The sequence below is a fragment of the Ursus maritimus genome (genome assembly GCF_017311325.1).
Source record: "Ursus maritimus isolate PB19 chromosome X unlocalized genomic scaffold, ASM1731132v1 scaffold_X1, whole genome shotgun sequence".
Classification (NCBI taxonomy): domain Eukaryota; kingdom Metazoa; phylum Chordata; class Mammalia; order Carnivora; family Ursidae; genus Ursus; species Ursus maritimus.
In genome coordinates this window covers 106,821,072-106,845,251 of record NW_024423319.1, presented here as the reverse complement: position 1 = coordinate 106,845,251, position 24,180 = coordinate 106,821,072, and the positions used below count along the sequence as shown (strand labels likewise).

The 24,180-nt window shown below is 39.8% G+C and overlaps 1 protein-coding gene across 1 annotated transcript in view; it reads left to right on the top strand.

The window, feature by feature from the left end:
- Nucleotides 1–5,573, top strand: part of PHEX (phosphate regulating endopeptidase homolog X-linked) — a 205,415-nt gene extending 199,842 nt beyond the window's left edge. Inside the window, exons 21-22 of the mRNA XM_008696482.2 lie at nt 2,610–2,686; nt 5,207–5,573. Coding sequence (XP_008694704.2) covers nt 2,610–2,686; nt 5,207–5,309 — 180 coding nt within the window. The 3' untranslated portion in view covers nt 5,310–5,573. The remainder of the gene's footprint in view (nt 1–2,609; nt 2,687–5,206) is intronic.
- The last annotated feature ends 18,607 nt before the right edge of the window (nt 5,574–24,180 follow it).

Genomic DNA, 24,180 nt, shown 5'->3' with positions numbered 1-24,180 from the left:
TGTCCCTGGGGCTTTGCTTTTGATTTTCCTTCTATAACGTGACCTCCTTCCTACTCCTCCCCCTCAGATGATTTAATCCTGTCTTTATCGTTCAGGCTCCATGTCGAGTTCCACCTCCCCCACATTTTCCACAAACCTCCCCAAGGACTCCACTTCTCTCTTTCTCTCTCTTTTTTGAAGCTCCAACTCCTTTACACTTCTCTTCATTACTATGCAGTTGAGTCCTTAATTGTTCTCAAAATGTTGAGGACTTTTAGTTTTATCTCCATATCGAATCTCCCGGATCCTTATATTTCTTATGTATCTCCATAGCACCCAGCAAAGATGCTGGGTATATTGAAGATGCTTGACGCTTTTAGATGAATTGCTTAAAAATAATAAGACTAAATAACAGTTCAGTTAAGGGGACTTTTTTTGGGGGGGTCATTACTGGGTCAGATATCTCAAATAAACACACGCAGTATACTTAGAATTTTCTAGAGCAGGGGTTCGCAAACTAGGACCCATGGGCCAAATATGGTCTGCTGTCCATTTTTGTACAAACTTTTTATTGGGAAACAGCCATGCTTTTTCCTTTGTATTGAGGGGCAGAATCGAGTAGTTGAAACAGAGATCTTCTGGTCTGCAAAACCTAAAATATTTAATGTCTGCCCTTTTACAGAAAAAGTTTTCTGACCCTTGATCGAGAGGACAAAGTACAAGGTCCATTGGTTCTTCCTTTTGTTCTTACTTACTTAATTAAAGTCCATCTTAGTTACATCCTAGTCTACCATATCTTTTTGTGCATAAAGTAAAAAAAAAAAAAGTAAACTAGCTGGTAGCACCATTACCTTCAAATAAAATTCCAAAGCATATCTGGTTTATTTTAAACTAAAGAGATTTAGGGAAAAATGGAAAGCTATTTTATGTTACTAATGAGAAATTTATCTTGGACATTTTCCTACTGACAGAAGGAGGAGATTTTCAGTCTTTTGCACATTGGAAGAAGTCTGCTTATAGGGAGTAAAGTTATTTTCCCTCCTGAGAAGATTCTAGAAAAACAGTAACAACCATAATGTGTTTTCAGAAGTCTCTTAAATGATTTATGAAGCAAAGACAGTACTAGAACAATACCATATAATAATGTAAGAATATAAGAAAAAATAACACATGAAAAAATGAGGTAATGGCAAATGTCAGAAACAACTTCAACTTAGCTAGCTTCTGAGGAAATTAAGGTATCACATTACGAAAGCATTTTCACAGTCACGTTCAGACTGCTTATCTTCACTAAAAACAATAGCATCATATCACCTTTTCTGCTTCCTGTGTCTCTGTAGCTTCTGTGACCTGTTATTTTTTCCCTCAGATATTCTCCTTACCCTTCTACTTCTTTACATTCCTGTTTATACTTACTTAGTGGCCACTCATCGGGAACCTTCCTGAGGCCCGTAAATACTCTTCAAACTGATCTCTAATTTCCTCTTACTACTATGCACCCTGGCGAGATAATTCTTTTAAAAACATGTTTTTATCATTTTCTTGTTCACAACAATGTTTAAATATAGTTTACATTCTTTAGCTTGTTGCTCAAGACTTCAGGAATCCGGCAGCATCCTCTCTCCCCTGCTCTCCCGTCGCTGCTCGTTACGCACCATGCAGTCCAGCTACACTGAATGTCTAGCTTTTTTCTTTTCTCTCAGATAGGGTCTTTGCTTCCATTTTCTCCAGCACTTAGAATGCACCCCATCATTTTGTGTCTCCTAGTTCTTTTCGTCCTTCAAGACTCTATCATGTTTCTAGACACATTGCAAGTCAGGATTGAGTGGGTTACAGTACAGGAGCCAACAATACAAAGACAGTTTCTTTGTGTTCCTGCTCCCCGTCCAGTTTGGGTTGAGACTGGGGTTCTGCTCGTAGTTATTACTCAAGGACCTGTTTTGGAGTCTTGATCTCAACACGGGCTTACATGTTCACCATTGGAGTAGGAAAGTGATATGAGGAAGCATACAGTGGACCTTCGTGTGGCATCTTAGATTGTCCCTAAGACACTTAAAACTTCTGCTAGGTTTTTAAAACTTCCACAAGGATATGCTGTCTGTCACTTCTGCTCACATTTCATGGATCAGAGCAAGTCATAGAGCTTTACCTAACTTCCAAGTCTATGGAGGAGTGTCTTCCTATCCAAGGCCCTGACTAGGTGTGATGCAAACAAGGCACTTAGGGTGCAAAATACACACTTCCCATGACCATGCTCAGTAACGAATGATGGGTTCATTTGTTCCTGTTGGAGTATGACTGAATTTGATAAGGGCTCTTCCAAGCATTATATTATTTGAATTAATACATTGGCCGATTCCTGGGCATATACACTGTTCTCTTGATTTAAGAAATTTGTCTGGAGACTGTCCTAATTTACTCAAATTGTGGAATTATGCACAACAATAAAACCTTCTACTCTGGGGATTAGAATAATAGATGTTGCTACTGATGAAGGTTTTATCTGATCTACTAAAACTGTCATCCACTGAGTCTAAAATTACTCTTCAGTATAATTTGGAGCAGTTAAGGCAGTGAAAATTGTGTAATTAGAAAGGAAACATAATTATTGGCGTATTTTTCTCTTCTAGGTGAGGTGCAATTCCTACAGACCAGAAGCTGCCCGAGAACAAATCCAAATTGGTGCTCACAGCCCCCCTCAGTTTAGGTAAATGGGCAAATTGGTGACTCTCGTTTTTAACTGCGCACCCCCCCTCCTCCCCGACTCAGCCGTCCCAGCGCTATACCAAGCGGGAGGCTGGAACAAAAGCCTGTACTGTGACCAACGATATCTCCATTTTGCAGAACGGAAATATCTGGCCAAACAGAAATGAGCACCTTTTTTTTCATTAGTAGGAAGCTAGTTTAGTTAGAATTCTCTAAAAAAAAAAAGGGTCTGTGGTGGGCATTTATGCACGCCTCTAGTCCAGTGCTATATCAAGAGACCCACGGGGTAGTACAAGGCTCCACAGGTAATTCAGAATCCGAATCAAAGCGTCAGTATGAATTCCCATTCATTATCTTCCAGTGTTTGAAAGGCCCCAGTCCAGGGGTGCTCAGTAAACTGAAATATTTGATTTATCCAATCACCTACTTTTTTTGTGTGTGGGGGCCAAAAGTGTCTCTTTCCTCAGACAAGGATGAGAGCTTACAGACTGCGTCTTCAAACACGTAGGGCTCTGGTGTATTTGGTGTTATAGAGTACCCTGTTTAATGCCTCTCGTCTTTCATGCAGCCAGCCGGCAGACATGAATGAATGCCCGCTTTCCGAATAGCTCTACACACAAAAGAGGATGTGTGGTGGTATTTAGCTATTAGAATTCGTATCTGAAGTCAGAGCACTATGTTGTGGTTTTTAGTTTGGGTCGGTTTTTGAAACAGTGGCTTCAAGTGAAGGGAAAAGGATTATGAATTACAATCTTGTTTAATTGTGAGAATGTACAAAATAAAAAGTAAAAATAAAATTAAGGTTCGTGTGCTTACCCAGTGCTAGGTTTCTAGCCCAGTTTGAGGGGGATTTTCTGTAGTTGGGGTCGGAGAATTATAATGGGATAGAAACTGTAGTAATTTTTATTGATTGATTCTTTCCTTACAGCATGTTATATCTGGATGTCTTTATGTTTAATGTTTAAATCAATCCATCAGCACAGTGTAGGAAAATCATCTAAAATTTCTCCTGTATTTAAAAACCTTATTCCTAAAACCTTGCTTTAGAAATGCTTCAGAAACTGACTCTAAATTACCTAGTAGCATAAAAATCTAATCACAGTGTTAGAAAATTCTCCCCCACTGGGCTAACCTGTCAAAAAATGCTGACAGTCTCTAATGAACTAAAATGTGCTCCTGCTGATAAATGGTGCAGATGAAACCACACAGTAGATTAATTACTTACCAGATGATAAGATTTTAGAAACTAATTTCCTTTTACTAACTAGTTGCCTGTACTGTTGGATTTTAGCTGATAATTTGTAGAGTATACTTACTAATTATCACCTGAATTCTCTTTAACATTTGCCCAGGGTGAATCACACTATGAAATATGCATCCCTACTCGTATATCCCAGCTAAAAGAGGTTTGAGTACAGGCCAGTATATTCCTTCACATGCCCATAGGTGACAAAATCATTAGGGAAGAAATAGTGACTAAGAATGCTGAGTCTCTCTAGTCAACCCTTTGAACATGTAGTTGAGTAAGAAATAGATGAGGGGGCAGTTTTTGCTGGCTTGTTAGTGATGTCTGCGGTAACTATAGATTTTGAGTACAGCAGAAATCACACAGTGGAAACACCACTGCCAGCCAAAGTGCTGAGTAGGAACCCACAGTCTTTACTGCAGTCAGGGAACTTGCAAGGACACCAGATTTTGGAACTAACTCCAGTAAAACTCCTTTTCAATAACGAGTAGACACCGTTCATTCGTTTGTTGCACGGACCAAATTCTAGGTAAATAGGAACCTTCAGACATACTCGGAATTAAGTGGAAGTGTTTTTGTAGATCGGATGAGGTCTGAGGCAGCAACGACATGGGCGAATCTTACAGACATAATATTGAGTGAAAGAAGCCAGGAACAATAGAGTGCAGACAGTGTGTTTCCATTCGTATGAAGTTCAAAAACAGGCAAAACTAATCTATGGTGATAGAGGTCAGACTAGTAGTTATCCTTGGAAGTTCCACTGGTAGGGCACACAATGGAGTCTTCTAGGTGCTGGAAATATCCCATATCTTGTTCTGGGTGGTAGTAACATGGGCATATACACATGAACAAAATCAATGAGCTTTACATTTCAGGTGTGTGCACTTTATATCAGTTCTACCTTCCATAAAAGTTAAAAAATAGAAAGCCTGAGTATTGGTAAATCTAATAATTTCTAGGAATCTGTAAATTTATAGGACTATACAGTCGTATACACGATTTATAAGAATTGTAAATCCTACAGTTAATAGGAACTTGAGGGTATTGGGAAGATTAATAAGAGCATTTGCCTGGCATTCAGGAGGTGCTGGTTCTAGTCTCAGCTCTGTGAATTTCTTTGGAAATTTACTTCTCCCTTTTGGGCTTCAGTCATCTCCCCTGTACACAGATGAAACGAATGCAACATCCCTGTGAGTGATACGCTGCTACAGTTTTATCTAGAACCTGTTAAGATGGAAGAATTAAATGACATGAACTGTGACATATCTTTTCCAGGGTCAATGGTGCAGTTAGCAACTTCGAAGAATTCCAGAAAGCCTTTAACTGTCCATCGAATTCCACCATGAACAGAGGCCTGGACTCCTGCCGACTCTGGTAGCCCGACTGCTGGTTTATGCTGTCCCGAGAGCCACGCAGTGCCAGCAGAGGCCACACAGAACGCTCATCGCCACTGCTTTTAGCCTGTATTCCCCCATCCTGCCCAGGACTCCTATTTTTAGTGCATCTTCCTTATTTGGGTGTTGGTTGGATCTAAACAGTATATTCAAATTGTAGGGCTCAAAAAATGGAATACAACAAGGGATCCAAGTATGTGTCTTTACAAAGCCAAACTAACAAAAATAAATCTCTAGGCTACTTTTGTTAAAACATCATCTGCTGAATTGTTGCTCTTGTCCATTTTTAGTGTGTAAACAGCTAGGTGGTACATACTGTTTTAAGCCACAGCTTCGTCGGGGGCCTAAGCAGAATGTATCCATACAAAAATTCGGTCTATTAAATGTGTAACCCTCAATGATGAGGACATGTTCCTGGAATACCTGGTAGGTCTTACTGCTCTATAGAACATGGTGCTAGGTTTTATGTATCGTCATCCACAGCGTTTATTAACTCTATGGTAGTTAAGTTAGAAATGTGGTGGAGCTTCATTTTACCATTTTTGCTGAAATTTTTACCTTCCGTTTGGAAGTCTGTTGGGATGAAAACGCGTCTCACAGCTTCTATCTGACGTAGCTGATTGCCCTGTTCAAGTGAGTATGGACAAAGCTGGCCGAAAGGCTACTTGAGAAAGGATTTCAGTTTATCAAATGGAAAAAAGAAAAAAGGATGTGTCTTTAAGGCCCAGAAGAAGTCAAAACTTGTCATTGCGCAACAGTAGGGACACAAGGAGATGAAATCACTACCATTTGATCTCTTTTGCCCAAGCCTGAGTGATTATGTCTGTCTGCCAGACACTTTTCTTTAATCCAATTCTTATTTGTCTTGTTACCCTCATATATGTGCATTCTTCTGTTTCTGAAATGAGCAGGCATTGAGATAATGATTTTCTGATTCTCCATTAGGAACGTATGGCTTTCATTCCCCTCTAGGGCAAAGGAACAAATACCACATTGAGGTGGGTGCAAAGTACCCTTGTGTTTTGGCTCAGTTAATGTTACCTCTCTTTGAAAAAGCTTTTTGAAAAATTTCTTGATCGAAGACGTTTTAGAATCTATTGATTAAATTTAGAATTCCCTGCATAGTCCAAAGAAACATAATTTTCACTGTCCCAGCCTTCTAAAGAGTCTGTAAGGAAGAGCAGGACTAAGTTTTTGATCCTCAGAACTTTATGCTTTCAAGTGAACTCCTCCGTCTGTTAGTCTGTGTGTAGGACAAAATCGTAATGGCCTTAAAGTGGTTACCTGGCATTTCCAGTTTCTTAAATAACTATCCTCCCTTTGCGTTGTTCATTGTGTATGTGGTTTTGGCCAACAGGAACATCTCAAAAGCAAAAGGACGAATTCAGACTAACTCTAGGAGGCCATTTTGCACCCCTGTCATTTGTTGTCCTTTTTTATTTTTTAAATGTAAGTGCATGCCGTGTCTTTTTGTAACTGTGGGAACTTCTGAAGGGAGAAAAATGCAAGGGCACCATCATGAGGAAAACAGTTACACTGCTTTAGAGGAGAGTGATTTTCCCCTTGACCTCCTCCTCTCCAAATGAATAAACTTTTGAAGGGCAGTTACTTTTTCCTCCTTTTAACTAAGGCATAATGTGACCTTAGTTCATATTTTTAAAAACAAGGGGAATTAGGTTAAGGCTGCTGGGAGTGTACATGCCTTTTCTCTGGAGGAATCATTCTGACTTGGTTTAGACAGACAAGATACTCCTTGTTTTATCCTTGTACTTGGATATTTAAAACCCATTTCTTATGCTTTTATGAATAGCATGTTCCTTCTAGATTTCTCTTTTTAAACTCCATAATAAACACATTCCTGCAGGTCAGAGAAAGTGTTTGATAAAAGCATAGGGTTAAGACTTTGGAAATGGGCATCAGTCAGTCAGTTGTTGGTTGAGGACAGCTGGTTGATGACCAGCTGGAGCCCTACACTTTCTAAATCATGTGCTGCCTTGTCCTGATTAACTTTCCTTGATGTAATTCACTTATCCTGAAAGCTGTAGATACAATCATTAAAACAAAATAAACCCAAAGCAGCGATACCAAATCATCACTACTAGCTAGAACAAGTTTCCAGTAGGATTGGATTTCCAAATACACGCTCATGTTTAAATTTTCAGACGATGCTCTCGCTGTTCCTTTTCTTCAATACAGATCGCTAAAGGAAGAGACACTGAGTAAGTGGTAGAGGGAAGAAGGTAAAACGCAAGTGGAAGGAAAGGTAAAAAGGTAGGGAGAAGCTGGCCTAAGAATGTGTTGCTGAAGAGAAGACAGGATTTGGGCAATCCTTGCTGAGCACATCCGCTGGAGTAGAGCCATAAAGTTTTACAAAAATAATTATGGTAAGTCAAAAGGAAATTAGATATTGGATCACAGATTAGGACTGCCACCACATACTTTTCTGATTCATGTACCAGATGTTCTGCCAATGGACTATTGTCTGGGTGTTGGAAGGAGTTAGGTTTTTTTTTTTTTTTTTGAAAATTCTCCCAGATTAGTCAAGGATTTTATGTATATAAAGTGGTATTATTTGAGCTTATCACCATTGCCCAAAGTTTGTTCAGCTTTTCACCAGCCACACAGCACTGGCCTCCTATTTCCATTTTTTTTCCTTTTATGAGATGGACTCGGACATGACTGATGCAAGCTCAGGATTCGTAAATTATCCTGAAGTTTATTCAGTGCCTTTCCTCAATGGAGCTTAAAGCATAGCACATAAATTTTATCTTCTTTAGCCCTGGAGCATCGCTAAAAAGCAACAAGGAATGATGGCTTGCCACACGGCTTATGCTCATGCCAGAGAAGTGGAGAGAGGTTTGAAATTGCTTTGTCCAGTATCCCAGAATCAGGAAAGGCAGAGTCTTTGTTCTGTGGGCTGCTGACCTCTGCATTAACCTTCATCCCTTAGATTACGCCATTTCTAAATACATTTATCTTAGTATTTCTATAATCACTTAGCATTTGATCGGCTTCTTCCTTGATATTTTTAACATACCGTCTCAGTTGCATATTAAGTTAAGGAAGAATATGATTGTTTTATGCAGCAACATTCTCATCGCCAGTGGCAGTGCCCCCACTGGTTTGAAGAAAGGTGTTCCTGCATTATGTGTTTTATATCTAAATGGTCATTGTATTTTCTTCTCTTACTTGTAGAACGATGTGAACCGTCATTTTAAGGACAATAAAAAGTTGAAGATTTTCTGTTTCCTCTCTTTTTATTTATATGTGTGTTTGTGTGTATGTATGTTTCCTCTCTTTTAAAAAATATTATAATCTATTGTATCTGTTAACATACTCAGTTCTGTTTTAGACAGTACTGTTTGCCCAAAAAGGACACAAAGCACCCTAGTAGACTAGGTTTCTTGGTTTAGGAAAGTGGGATTTGAATGCAGTAACTTTGTAGACGATGAGAGATTTGCAAGGTGGTCATTGTATTTTCTTCCAGAATATAAGTCAGCAGATGTGGTTTATTGCTTATGCAATAATATTCCTATTGAGGAAAAAGGAGGCTTCTGAGGGAGTTACCAGCCACAATAGGGCTGGTCTTACCAAAGTGACAATGAACATGACAGTTAGTATCAGACCAAAGAATCTCTATGCGCCCTCACCTTTCTTTAACGATCTAGTCCATTTATAGTCACTAGGCACACCATCACTGAATACCTATTCTATTTATATTGTAGAATTAGCTGTATTTAGGCAGATTATATGCTGTTCCTGGGCCTCTGAACAGTCTGGTCTTATGTGGGAGACAGATCCGTAAACTGTTAGAATCATCCTGCTTTGTGGTGGGTGTGGTGATATTCAAGGACATCAGGTTATGGTTTGGTGCACAGAAAAGGAATTACTCAGCTCTCCTTTGGTGGACGCTGTCAGTGTTCTCTCTCTGCCCAAATCCCAGCAAGTCCCCTTCCCTGGGCATTATAACCTCACCTGCTGTGTGCTTTTCTTTCTTAGTGGCTGGGCTCTCTAGGGGAGCTGCACTCATGCTACTGGAGCCTCTGCCCCATGCACACTTAGAGAACTGGAAGTGCCTGGGATTTTGTATCCCCTGGTGACTTTTGGACAATAAGTGATGCAGGACAATGCAAGCCTGTCTGTCTTGCCTGAGTCCAGACAAATCTAGAGGCGGATCACAGAATCCGTGCTACTCTATGGGGGGTGTTTTGAGGTTAGGCTGGTAGGGCAAGAAGAGCCCCTTGTTGATTATCTTAAACATCTTTCTGGTGCTGGTAATGTGCTAAGATCTGGAAAAGCACTGGTTTATAGTAGGTGTGCTATAGGAACTATGTACAGGAGATAGGTATCAGACAGGTGACAGAATTGGTGGGTAATAAGTGGCTGAGTGTGGCCCTCTTAGAGCGTTTGCTCTAGTTTCTGAGTTGATCCTTGAAATAAGAATTCTTGTGTATGGGTTCATGGCAGAAGGAAAGATTCATAGAAATGATAGTTGATGAGTGATCTCTGGGGCATGGACAGGAAGGAGGGGCCTTGGGGGAATGGAGGCAAGGAGTCTAGAATTTCTCATGCTATGGTCTGTATGATAGATTTTATGAGACCCAAGATGTATTGAGTCTGATTCAATTGTTAGATACATATCTAAGTGGACCTGATCAAAATTTGAAGGAGGAGAATGTTTCCAGTTAGGTCTAAGGTATTTACATGTCCCTCAAGTTCATTTTTTTAAAATTAAGATCACACTAGCTGTTGAAACATTATCTTAATGGCTTAATCCAATTTAAGTTTATTTCTTGTTTTCATTGCATACAAAATAGGTATTAATGGTCAGTGAGCCTCTCTCTTCCAGTTGGTGATTTAGGGACCCAGGTTCCTTCCACGTTCTGATTCAGCCATTTTCAACATGATTTAATACATGCTTATCTTACAAGAAGCTGGTGGAGGGGAAGAGGCCACGGAAGATACTGAGTGGAAGGTTTGGTCTGGTTCCAGGAACTATCTCTGTCACTTCTGCTCCTGTTCCATTGGCTAGAGCTCAGTGATATGGCTAAGCCTAACCGAAGGGGAGGCTGGGATATATAGTCCAGCTGTGTGCCCAGAAAGAAGAGGAAATGGGTTTGGCTACCAGCTGGCAATCCCAGTCACACCTTCTAAAGTGAAATGTGGGACAGTAACTTTGAGGTCATCTGAATTCTGGGAAATTGCTTTTGGGCACAGCACAATGAAAAATTTAAAATGCCATTGGTAGCCTGCAGTTTATTCTGTAGGAGTCTTTTTAATTAACAGCTTAATTGGATAATTTAATCCCCTTTAGAATTGGAGATATGAAAATTAAAATGAGATACTCCCTGTGATCTGACAATACCGTGCTTTAATAAACACACCAAAGTGAGCCCGGAAATGAGCACCACAAAAGCATTACCATAATTTGTGATCAGTGAAAGAAAACCTGATCTATAATTTTAATTATTTCTAAATGGTTTAGATACATGTTTCATTTAGATGTGCATTTTGTTTTGTTAATTGCCTCAATTAGGAAGATAACGGAATATAAGATTGTGTGGCTATGATATAGATATACAATATGTTCTAAGCTTTTAAAATATATCCCATTGAGACAGTAAATAAAATATCCTATGAAATAAAATCTTGTGCTATATCTTCTAGTATTTTTAGAAAATTTAGATGAAAATTGTTTTTACTTCTCCATTATGAAATGAGAAATTACTCCTCATATTCTTATTTTATGCTTTCTCCACTTGAAAGACAAATTGAGGCTCAGAGACCAAGAAGCAAAGATGAGTTCTCATCTACAATCATAGAAGTACTGTTTGCATTAAGTCTGGCTTGAGATCCATTTTACAGAGAATGAAGAACTTAGTGATTAAGTTACAATCCCCCATATAAAAGCTACCTAAAATATTGAGCATCCTTTATGCTGGCAGGTGGGCTGAAATGTCTGCAGGTGTCCTAGGCAAGAAGAGATGTATAGTTTACTATCTAGAAGTACACTCTGGCAATTTCCAAACTGATTTAGCAGTCAGTGGAATCGGTACCTTGCTTACAGTTGCACAGTCCTCTCAGCCCATTGACATTTGATGAATGAAAAAAAATAAGCCCAAGCAAACTTATTTTAAAATTGACCAGATTTTCAATTGACATTTGTAAATGATTTTGTTTTTTGGCCTAATAATGATCATGATGAAAATAGCTTCCATTTCTGGAGACCCACCAGGTCGTAGGCCCTCTGCTAGGGTCTTACATGCTTGACAGCCAATCCTCACAACAATCTTGCAAAGAACTGTTGCTGTTTCTTCTTCACAGGGGAGGAATCCTTACGTGACTCACTGCATTAGTAATTAGAGGAGCCAGGAATTAAGTCAATTTTGTCTGACTTCAAAGTCCATTCTCCAGTGGTCTCCTGGGCATATGGAACAATGTTCACAAACCTGATCTTGCCTTGTGACTTACTGAAGAATTCACATTTTGTTCCAGAGTCATCTGTTAGAAAATAACGTGAAGAAAAGAGTCCATTTACAGGTAATTGTACTTGATGGTAGTTCCATCCCGGGGCCTCCAGAAAGCTCTCTACAACCTGCTCTTCACTGATGATGTCAGCTACCATTCAGTGAATATGTCCCATGTGCCAGGTGTGCACCAAATGCTTTATTTATTTTCATTTTCTAATCATTCCAATCATTCAGATACCTATTATCCCCATTTAATAGGTAAGGGAACCCAGAAGTTAATGACTTGCCCTTGATTATATTTAGCTAGCAAGCAGCGGGGCCAGATTTAAATCCAATTTTATCCACGTACTCCCTTGGGCAGACATAGAGCTTTGATGACCCTAAGTCCTGGATTTCTGGGCTGAGCTATCCCCCTATTTCAGTGGATAGATTCCCCCTAAATGCACCTGTGTTCAGTCCTGTGACTGCCCGTGCTCTCTCTGTTCAGTCTTCTAACACCAGAATGTCTACTGGTCACTTTCTCCAGAGTTTGTGACCCTGCCTGTGGGTAGTTGAGGGCATGTGCCTGCAGTTACAGACTTTCAGGCAATCACGTTATTTTTAACCCTGTCTTGCCTAACTGACGTTCACTGTGATTTGGAGCTTCCAAGGCTTGAGGCCTGTGGTATTCCACAGGCTGCTTTAACTTGCTTTTGGGGGGGGGTTCTATTATTTTTGCCCATGTGGGCTTATACCTTTTTTATATTTTTAGTGTCTTTTTTTGTGAGAGGGAGTGTAGATCGATATCTGAGTAACTGAAAGTCTACATTTTGTTTTCTAATGGGAAAATAGAACAAAAATTTATTTTGGAAGGAATGCTGCTACAGATATAGTTCTATACTGAATTATTGTCTTTACCCAGCAATATCTGTAACTAAAGAGCCTAAAGTTTCCTTTAAACTGCTAAACATTGGGAGGTTTTGTTTTATGCAGAAGCCAATTCTACTTTTTCACAGTTATTTTAATGAAACAAGCATCATGAACATTTGGTATTTTCCATTTCTCCTGAAGACATATAACTTAGTCTTTGGAGAATTCATTTGAGATGAGAGGAATGTATCTCTGTCCACCTTCCAGAGTTGCCTAGGAATATGTCTAGGAGAATGCTAGAGTGGATCTGTCACGAATGCTCCAGAGGAAATTTTTACTTATCAACAAGGACCAAGCTCAGTCCTTGGAGATTCACATTTCAACTCTCATTTGCACAAACACAGGCTTGGTGCAGACTGAGTTGGAGTTAATGCACATAGCTTGTTGGGAAGAAATCAATCAAAAGCCTTTTTAAGCATAAATGGTTCTTTAGGAACTGAAGGCTCAATGCCTCAATTTTATTGTAAGCATTGAATAAAACCATTTTAAAGCCTTCAGCCTATTAAACCCACTCTACAAATACTAGCAATAATGAAGGTGCTCCCTCACCCAGGTTCATTGGTGATATGTACAAAATAATATTTACTGTAGAATAAGAAAGAAAAACCGACTACCATTTAACTTCTGCCTACCACACATGAGGCACAGTGCTAGCTGTCATATTGCACTTTGCTTAATCCGGGGCTTTGGTGACCTTAACCCCAAACTTCACAAACAATACTGCAATAACAGCATTTTCATTCCTATGTTTTAAAACCCTTCAGTGATTTCTCCATAGCATTTACAATAAAGTCCAAACAACTTATGCTGACCTAAAGGCCCTGGGTGACCTGGCTCTCCATTTCTCCATTGTCCTGTCTCTGTTGCTTTTTTCCTAGTTACACTTGTCTTCTTTACATTTCTCAAATTTACTAAGCTTTCTCCTACCTTCTTAGTTTCAGGGCCTTTACTGGTTTGCCTGAAATGGTTTTTGCATGTCTTTCATATGACCCCAGCGTAGTTAGAGCCCCTCACCTTACCTTCCATCACCTCACCTAGATTACACCACCCTAGATCTAACTGCGCTTGCCAGTTTCCTTCCTTCTTCCCTCTCCCGCTCTCCTCCCTCAACACACATACTCGTTTTCTTTCTTTCTTTCTTGGCCCTATTGGTAAGTAAAAATTTCCTCTGGAGCATTCGTGACAGATCCACTCTAGCATTCTCCTAGACATATTCCTAGACAATTCTGGAAGGTGGACAGAGATACATTCCTCTCATCTCAAATGAATTCTCCAAAGACTAAGTTACACGTCTTCAGGAGAAATGGAAAATACCAAATGTTCATGATGCTTGTTTCATTAAAATAACTATGAAAAAGTAGAATTGACTTCTGCACAAAATAAAACTTCCCAATATTCAGATAGGAGTGTCCATTAGGTGTTGAGGAAGAAGAAAGAGGCTAGTGTGGCTAGAGCAGAGTGGGGTGAGGAAGAGTGGAGAACAGGTTGATGTCAGAATGAAAACGGGCATTCAGATTGTTGATGGTCATGTAGGCCATTGTAAGAATTCCCGTCTTCCTTCTGTGTGAGATGGGAAGAATGGAGGCTTTTGAGCAAAAAAGTGACAAGATCTGACTCGTGATTTCTAGGGCGATTCTGGCCGTGTTGAGAATGGACTGTGGATGGACAAGGGAAGAAGCAGGAAGACTGGTCAGGAGGCTGTTGCAGTATCCAGGTGAGAAAGCATGGCGGCCATGTCCAGGAGAGTCTCGGGGAAGTAGGGACCAAAGGATCAGTAACAAAATTTAAGAAAAAAACTCCTTCATAATCTTGCTATCTTAAAATTTCCAATTATTTCTTTTGTATGGGTCCTTTTCCATGCTGCTTACTTGCTCCATGCAAGATTACATGGTGTAATTTTAGAGCATAATGATTTTACATGGTTTTTTCATTTAATACTATTGGCAGGTATCCATGATGCTTCATGATCTTCCATTTCAATGGCAGTGTAATATTCTTTAGAGTTTCTATGGCATATTTTATTCAGTCATTTCTTTATTGTAAAAAACTTATTATTGATTTCATTTTTAACTATTGTAAATAATACAGAGATAAATAACGTATAGAGTTTTTCCCTTTCCTCTTGATTTTTCCATAATACTTCAGAGTGAATTTACTTGATCAAAGGGGGCCTGTATAAGCTTTGAAAATATAATGACAAATTGCTTGTTAACAAGGTTGTATGTATGAGGGTACATACATCATTTTACAACAGGGCTGGATCAGAAAAGGGTCCTGCCCTTTTCTGGTAGATGTGTAAGCCAACAATGATAATATCAAGCATAATGAAGAATAATATGAGAAGGTGCCCCACTTAGTAATGTGACCAGCTCTAGGTGTTATTAATTTCAACCAAACTAATATTTTACACCTATCAAATATATGAAAGTGTGACTGGTTGTTTAATTTTACTAATTAGCTTTTTGTTTTTTTTTACTTCTCTTGATGTAAATTACCCACATATCAATGCCCTTTGTCTATTAAGCTCTTAAGATCTTGATTTTTTCTTTTCAGTTATATGAGATTTTTATTGCTTATTATTTATAGTTAGTTATTTAAACAAAAAATTCTGCTATGCTCTGATTGTTATTTTTGTTCTTTTGCAACTAGTAGTGTTCTTCCGTAAGGTAGCAGAGACAGGCATAATGCTCTACTTCATACAATTTGCCTTGCTTTATACAAAGGAGTATTAAAAAAAGTTAACACAAATTTAGGAAGAATACAATGTTAAAAGCATATTAGTTAACAGAATAAATATTTATTGAACTATTGAACTGCTTGCTAGATACGTTCTAGGGCTGGGAATACAATGATGAATAAGAGTTCTAGCTCCCAATTATTTAACAATTTAAAAAATTACTTTATAATTCACCAGGAAAAGTAGATATGTAAATAACAATTTCAACAGTGTAATATATCATAGAATAGAGGTGAACGCAGGGTTCTTTGGGAACAGGACTGGATAAAACTATTTATAGAGCTCAGCGATGAAATAATTACAATGCCCTCAGCTGTGAAATCAAAATAATAATAAGAAATGAGTAAGGCAGACAACTCAGTAGGAAATTGGGCAGATAACGAACTTGTTCACGAAAGAGGATATCCAAATTGCCAACAGATATATGAAAAGGGGCTTAATGTCACTAGTCTTTAAGGAAATGCAAACTAAAACCACAATAGGATTCATTTATATACCCCTTTCTGTAGGGTGGCTAAAATAAAAAAGGATTTAGACAAGCAGAACTCTCATATACTGCTAGTGAGATTACAAATTGACACGGCCACTTTGGGAAACTGTTAGGTGATATCTTCCAAGGCTAAATAGACGTGTATCCTGTGACCCAGCAACTTCACCGCTGGGTATTAAGCTGACATCTCAGTAGGTGGAAAATGGTCGAATATTGGCAATTTCATATTGACAAACCTAATGTATATCCAGTAGAAGGGCACACATGTGTTCACCAAAAGACATGTAGAAGAATGTTCATAAAAGTACTCTTTGTAATAATCCCAAACTGGAAGCTCTGCAGATGCCCATCATCAGTGTAGCCAGTAAGGAACTGAGTATTAGTCTATAATAACAAGAATGAACAGACAGCTACGTACAAAGGAGTGGTCATCAGAAACATAATTTGAACAAAAGATCTAAACACAAAAGAAAACTTACTTTATGATTCCATTTATTTGAAACATATAAATACGTAAAACTAGCCTGTGCTAACTCAAGGGAAAGGTTGTCCTTTGAGGGTTAGTGACTGAAAGTTCCCAGAAAGGGGGCTTTTGAGGTATTGGTAATATTAGGTTTCTTGATCTGGATGCTATTTATGCTAATGACTTGCGTACTTCTATATATGAATATTTCACTATAAAATTAAAAATAACAATAAAAGGGCACCATGGTGGCTCAGTCAGTTAAGTGTCTGTCTTCAGCTCAGGTCATGATCCCAGGGGTCCTGGGATCGAGCCCCAAGTAGGGCTCCTTGCTCAGTGGGGAGTCTGCATCTCCCTCTGCCTCGGCCCTTCCCCTCCCTGCTTGTGTGCTCTCTTTCACCCTCTCTTTCTCTCGAATAAATAAATAAAATCTTTAAAAAAATAACAGTAAAAAAAAATACGGGGAAGTCCACAGAAGTTCGGAGTTTTTCCCTACGATAGCTACTTTGATTTTTTTGAAGGAAATAATATCAAACTCCTTCAAAAATCTTTTCTCCGCCCATTTTTTGAGTTCTTCTTTTGCTGATACTCTTGGGTAATTCTGCACTTGTTACAGGAACACAGGCAAGACACTAGACTGGGTGTGGGGTCTGTTTGGGAAGACTTCTTGGAAGAGATAAAGCTGGACTTGATTTTTTGTAGCATCCACCAGAGACAGGGAGCAAGCACAGAGAAGAGAGTTCCAGGCAGAAAGGCCCGGCTGCTGGAAAGCAGGAAGATGTGGTGGGGGAAAATAGAACCCATTGGGAGGGGCTGGAAATGGCTTGCTAAGGCTGGAGCTTGAAGAGTGGCCAAGGAGGGGTTAGTGATAAACAAAATAGCTTGGCAGAGGCCAGATGGAGAAGGGCCTTGGAGGGTTAGGCTGCTGAGTTTGGATTTGATCCGGTAGGCATTTGGAAGCCACTTAACAATTTAAATCAAACCAGTGACATAAATGGATTTCTGTTTAATGAAGAGTAAGCTGGTGGTGGTATGGAGAACACTTGGCGAGGGATAAGCCTGAAACCTGGGGCACCAGTTAAGAGGCCCCTGCAGTAATCTGCAGGAGATAGGACATGTTGGTGGCATAGGGTGGGGAGGTGGGGGCAGGTATGAGAATTTCTCTGAATGGACTTGGTAGTAGATGGGTTTGGAATCTACATGTGGGCATGGTGCTTTATTTTTTTAATTAAAAAATATGGTAGAACCTTTAATTTGATAAATGATGAAACACATCTAGCCTGCTTCCTGTCTTTCTATTCCCCCTTAACACTGTTCTGCGATTGCGTAGGTCAAAGGACACTGCTGTGACAAACAAGAGAAAGTTTGTCAAGTACTTCCCATTGCTTCTTAGAATGAACACTCATTGGGGCGCCGGGTGGCTCAGTTGGTTAAGCATCTGCCTTCGGCTCAGGTCATGATCCTCCAGGCCCTGGGGTCAAGCCCCAAATTGGGCTCCGTGCTCAGCAGGGAGTCTGCTGGAGATTCTCTCCTCTCCCTCTACCCGTTTGTGTGCTCTCTCTCTCAAATAAACAAGTAAAATCTTTAAATAAATGAACACTCAGTGACACATTTCATATTTTTTTCATTGGAGGATCATGTGGGTCATCTGCACTAACATGTACACTTCTTGGATTGGCCAAATGAGTCAGTTGCGGGGGGAGGTAATTGACTCAAGAAGCCCTCTGTTAATGCTGTTCTAGAACTAGAAAACATGTGGTACCTATAGACACTGTCATGTACTATTGTAAAAACAATCTATGCATGTGTTTGTATGATTATAGAGGTGTAAAAAAGTATGACTCAACATACACGTCTATATAAATACACACGCACACACATATATACACATAGACTTGAAACTTATGTAAATATGTGATAGCCCTGAGATTTTAGATATATAGAGATTATCTAGGTATAGAAAGAATAACGTAACTTTTAATTTAATTTTCCCTCTCTTTCTTAAGGGTGATGTTTGGGTGGGAGAGGGTCTGGGTGATATTTTCCTTACTTTAATTGCCTCATTGCACTTCCTTCCTTTCAATTTTGGTTTTTATAAACGGGAACACTGTATTAATCCATTCTAATTAAAACCCAGCCATGCAATCCTTCAGTTAAAGAAACAATTTTTAGTCTGCCTAGGATATCATTTAGTCTGAAATTGCCTCTATTGCTTTTGGAATTATCACCATTGCAGTGCCCTGGTGACCACTGGGGCGACAGCTTTACTAGCTGATTTTATTCTAAAAATATCAGGAATTGGCCAAGAGCCTTTTCTCTGGAGAAAGGTTCAGAGCTTTTCCATGGGGACCTAAACAGAGTGCGAAAATTTCTATCCCTACAGTAAAAGAAGAGGGGAGTTACAGAAGGGACAGCAAGAAAAGGCCCCTTCACCTTCTAGCTGCCAGAGGAGCCATGCTATTCTTAGCCATCTCCTGCGAAGGTAATTACACAAAAGCCCTCTGAAACCCATTTCTTCATTTGTCCAAGGAATTCTTTTACCTTCTCTAAATCTCTCATGCTGTAACAAAGCGCTTGATCTGCCCTTGGCCAGATGGGAGGACAGCCAGGTTTCCTCTCTCCAACAGAGCTTTCTGTGCTATCTCGTCATCGTGCCATCCTCCTTCCCTTTCTCCACCCTGAAAGTGTTCAGGGTGGAGATTTTTTTTTTTAAAGATTTTATTTATTTATTAGAGAGAGAGACAGCCAGCAAGAGAGGGAACACAAGCAGGGGGAATGGGAGAGGAAGAAGCAGGCTCCCAGCAGAGGAGCCTGATGTGGGGCTCCATCCCATAACGCTGGAATCATGCCCTGAGCCAAAGGCAGACGCTTAGTGACTGAGCCACCCAGGCGCCCCTGAAAGTGTTCATCTTGAGCTTCTTCCTCGTCATTCTCCTTCTTGACATTTCTATGATCCTCTCCCTTTTAACTCTAGCCAAACACCATTCAGAACCGGACCTAGTACTATGCAAAACCCCCAGCTAATCTTGCTCTCCAATCCATGGCTAGGGGGAAATGTAGAGTTAAAGAGAGTCTGGGAAAGCAGCAGAGGGAGTTGAGGCAGGTGCCTCTTATCCACAGCTGTGGAGTAAAGCCAAGTACAATTGAGTCATGGGCCAGAAGGCCAAGATATCAGTACAAAAGTAAGGCCCCCAATCCCAGGTAGCATCCTCACAAAAACAAAGCCAAGTCCAAAGGCCTTGATGGTCCTGGAGTCCAGGGAGAACCCATCAGAACTGCTCAGTGAAGGGAGCAGTCTGGTTGTGGGCCTGGGTAATGAGTGGGCAGATACAGCCTTTAACATAAATTCATCTTACTGTCACAGGGTGGGGAGGAGCAGGGACCTCCCAAATAGCTGATGAATTGATTAGTAGTGAGTTCAGGAAACAATTCTCGTTACCTTTTAAGACTAAGGCAGAATTCTTCCATGTTACTAAACATAGACCTCAGACCTTCTGGTGGGCCAGGACCAAACTTGGGAGGATGTTGAGTAAGCATATGTGCTTCAGGCTAATTGGGTCTTCTCTAATTGTACCACGTGATAGTCTTTTGGACTTGAAAACTTCCAAGTCCTCTGTTTCCCTTCTCTCCATTGCCTGCTCCCATTAAATTAGTCACCAAACTGTGGCCTTTCAATGTCTCCCTCGTGCTTGTTCCTTTTGCCTTCTATTTACCTACTCTGACTTGAACAGTCTCAGTTCTGAGCTATAACTTGCTTCCTAATAAGACTTTCTGATGCCTCTTCCAGTTTGCCAATCTACATTATGTTCTGCTCCTTTTCTTTTATATCTTTACTCGATGATTCTGAATTGCCTATAGAGATAAGTTTATACCCTTCTTTTGTCCATCCAAACCCTCTAACATTTGGCGCTAAACTACCTTTCCCAACTGTATCTCCCATTGCTTCTTTGTATGAGCCCTCTATTGAGTTGAACATCTTGCCCTTGAACACGTGGACTCTCCACATTTGTTTTTGTCTATTCTGTTCCCTTGACTTGGAAGGACAGTTAAATTCTATCTTTAAAGATGCAGATCCAATCTTCGTTCATCCAAAATTCTCTTGACTAGAAGTTTTCTACATACCCAGAACTCTTAGAGCACTTTCTGTCTATTTCCCTAGTTAAAAAGAAAACCACAGGCCCCAAATGATATCACTTATGTTAAGGCCCCAGGTCTCAAAGTGAGACTCAACGCCTAACCTAACTACATTTCAAGCCCCTAGGAATGTCACCTTTAACCAGTCAACATGGAAATTTCCTGATCAGCACTAGGAACTTTACCGCTAGACCCCTTCAGTTCCCCTTAGGAGGGCAACCTTGCCTAAAACAATGGATTCTTTGCTAATAATTTCTTATTTATTTATTTATTTATTTATTTATTTATTTATTTTTAATTTTTTTAAATGTTTTTTTATTATATTATGTTAGTCACCATATAGTACATCCCTGGTTTTTGATGTAAAGTTCGATGATTCATTAGTTGCGTATAACACCCAGTGCACCATGCAATATGTGCCCTCCTTACTACCCATGACCAGTCTATCCCATTCCCCCACCCCCCTCCCCTCTGAAGCCGCAGTTTGTTTCTCAGAATCCATAGTCTCTCATGCTTCATTCCCCCTTCTGATTACCCCCCCTTTCTCTATCCTTTTCTTCCCCTACCGATCTTCCTAGTTCTTATGTTCCATAGATGAGAGAAACCATATGATAATTGTCTTTCTCTGCTTGACTTATTTCACTTAGCATTATCTCCTCCAGTGCCATCCATGTTGCAGCAAGTGTTGAGAACTCGTTCCTTCTGATAGCTGAGTAATATTCCATTGTATATATGGACCACAACTTCTTAATCCAGTCATCTTTTGAAGGGCATCTTGGCTCCTTCCACGATTTAGCTATTGTGGCCAATGCTGCTATGAACGTTGGGGTGCATATGGCCCTTCTCTTCACTACGTCTGTATCTTTGGGGTAAATACCCAGTAGTGCAATGGCAGGTCATAGAGTAGCTCAATTAACTTTTTTTTTTTTAAGATTTTATTTATTTATTCAACAGAGACAGAGATAGCCAGCGAGAGAGGGAACACAAGCAGGGGGAGTGGGAGAGGAAGAAGCAGGCTCACAGCAGAGGAGCCTGATGTGGGGCTCGATCCCAGAACGCCAGGATCACGCCCTGAGCCGAAGGCAGACGCTTAACCGCTGTGCCACCCAGGCGCCCCTCAATTAACTTTTTAAGGGACCTCCACACTGTTTTCCAGAGTGGCTGTACCAACTTGCATTCCCACCAACAATGTAGGAGGGATCCCCTTTCTCCACATCCTCTCCAACAATTGTGGTTTCTTGCCTTGTCTATTTTTGCCATTCTAACTGGCATAAGGTGGTATCTTAGTGTGGTTTTGATTTGAATTTCCCTGATGTCTAATGATTTTGAACATTTTTTCATGTGTCTGTTAGCCATTTGTATGTCATCATTGGAAAAGTGTCTGTTCATATCTTCTGCCCATTTTATGATTTGTTTATTTGTTTCTCACATATTGAGTTTGAGAAGTTCTTTGTAGATCTTGGATACCAGTCTTTTATCTGTAGCATCATTTGCAAATATATTCTCCCATTCCGTGGGCTGCCTCTTAGTTTTTTTGACTGTTTCCTTGGCTGTGCAGAAGCTTTTTATCTTGATAAAGTCCCACAAGTTCATTTTTTCTTTTGTTTCTCTTGCCTTTGGAGATGTGTCATGAAAAAAGTTGCTGTGGCCGATGTCAGAGAGGTTCCTGCCTATGTTCTCCTCTAGGATTTTGATGGATTCCTGTCTCACATCGAGGTCTTTCATCCATTTGGAGTTTATCTTTGTGTATGGTGTGAGAGAGTGGTCAAGTTTCATTCTTTTGCATGTAGCTGTCCAATTTTCCCAGCACCATTTATTGAAGAGACTGTCTTTTTTCCACCAGATTTTTTTTCCTGCTTTATCAAAGATGAGTTGCCCAAAGAGCCGAGGGTCCATTTCTGGGTTCTCTATTCTGTTCCATTGGTCTATGTGTCTGTTTTTGTGCCAGTACCATGCTGTCTTTGTGATCACAGCTTTGTAGTACAGCTCGAAATCCGGCATTGTGATGCCCCCAGCTTTGTTTTTCCTTTTCAGCAGTTCCTTGGCGATTCGTGGCCTTTTCTGCTTCCATACAAATTTAAGGACTATTTGTTCCAGTTCTTTGAAAAATGTCCTCGGTATTTTGATCGGGATAGCATTGAAAGTGTAGATTGCTCTGGGTAGCATGGACATTTTAACTATGTTAATTCTTCTGATCCATGAGCATGGAATATTTTTCCATCTTTTTGTGTCTTCCTCAATATCTTTCAAGAGTGATTTATAGTTTCCAGAATACAGGTCCTTTACGTCTCTGGTTAAGTTAATTCCAAGGTAATGTATGGTTTTTTGTTGCTAATAATTTCTTTTTCGCCACTCCCTCTCTACCTTTAAAATCCTTTCCTTTTCTCTAGTCCTTTGGAGCTCCCCCTACTGGCTAGGTGGGAAGCTGCCCGATTCATGAATCCTTTAATAAAGCCACTTAGATCTTTAAAGTTGACTTGGTTGAATTTTTGTTGTTTACTACCCTCATCCAACCCTGTACTGTACTGGGCTACTGGCTTTCATATCTGTGTATTGACTTCCTTGTCTTGAGTTTTAAATACTTTGATGGCAAAAAGTAGGCTTTTAGCAGTAAGGATACCACTCAAACTAGTTTAGCATTGTCCCAAAGGTACTGACTGCGTGGTGGATTCATTGTCATTACAGTGCGGTGATTCTCAATATTTTTCAAATATGAGGATCTCTTTGTTTTCCTGTTCATTGTCAACAGTCTTTATCTCCCACGCATGTGTCATGATTCACTGATTGAAATTGTAAAAGAAAAACACACAATGTCCAGAAGCTTTTTTGAATTTGATAATGCTTCACAGTGAAATTTCATTTAAGTATGCAATGCCCACATATATTTGAAAATTGGTAGTGTGGTATTTGTAATATGTTTTTATTTATTCGGTCTACAGATCATTCTTAGTGAGCTTGTGGTTTTGCTGACCCTTGAAATAATGTTGGCTCCCCCTGTGTCCCACTGCCCCATTATTTGGGCATATCATTATTACTTTCACCTCTTAGGGCTCTCGTGAGGATTCAGTGAAATACCACATATTAGGTGCATGATATAGTGCTCGGCATTTGAGAGATCTCCATCTGCTTTCCCTTTCCCATGCTACCATCAGCCAGTTTTGAACATGAGGACGTTCTGGGGTCTTCTGGGTAGTTTGGTTCGGATGGGACAGAGTTTAGGGCAGTGAATGGCGGGGGTAGGAAGGCTGAGTCTCTGAGTGGGTGGGTGAGAACTCATGAAAGATCATCTAGAACAACAGTTCTCCAACGTTTTGTTTACTTTCAGGATTCCTCTCCCCTCTTAAATATTATTGAGGACCCCAAAGAACTTTTGCTTATGTGCAGTGTATCTATTGAGAAACTTTAAAATCTTCATTTATAATTTCAGTTTAAAATAACAATAATGAACCATTACACATCAGCATAAACAACACATTTTTGTGAAAAATCTATTTTCTAAAAGAAAAAACATTAGTGAGAAGAGCAGCATTGTTATAAATTTTTGCAAATCTCTTCAATGCCTAGTTTAATAGAAGACAGCTGGATTCTCATACCTGCTTCTGCATTTAATCTATTTTTAAAAAAGATTTATTTATTTATTTATTTATTTGAG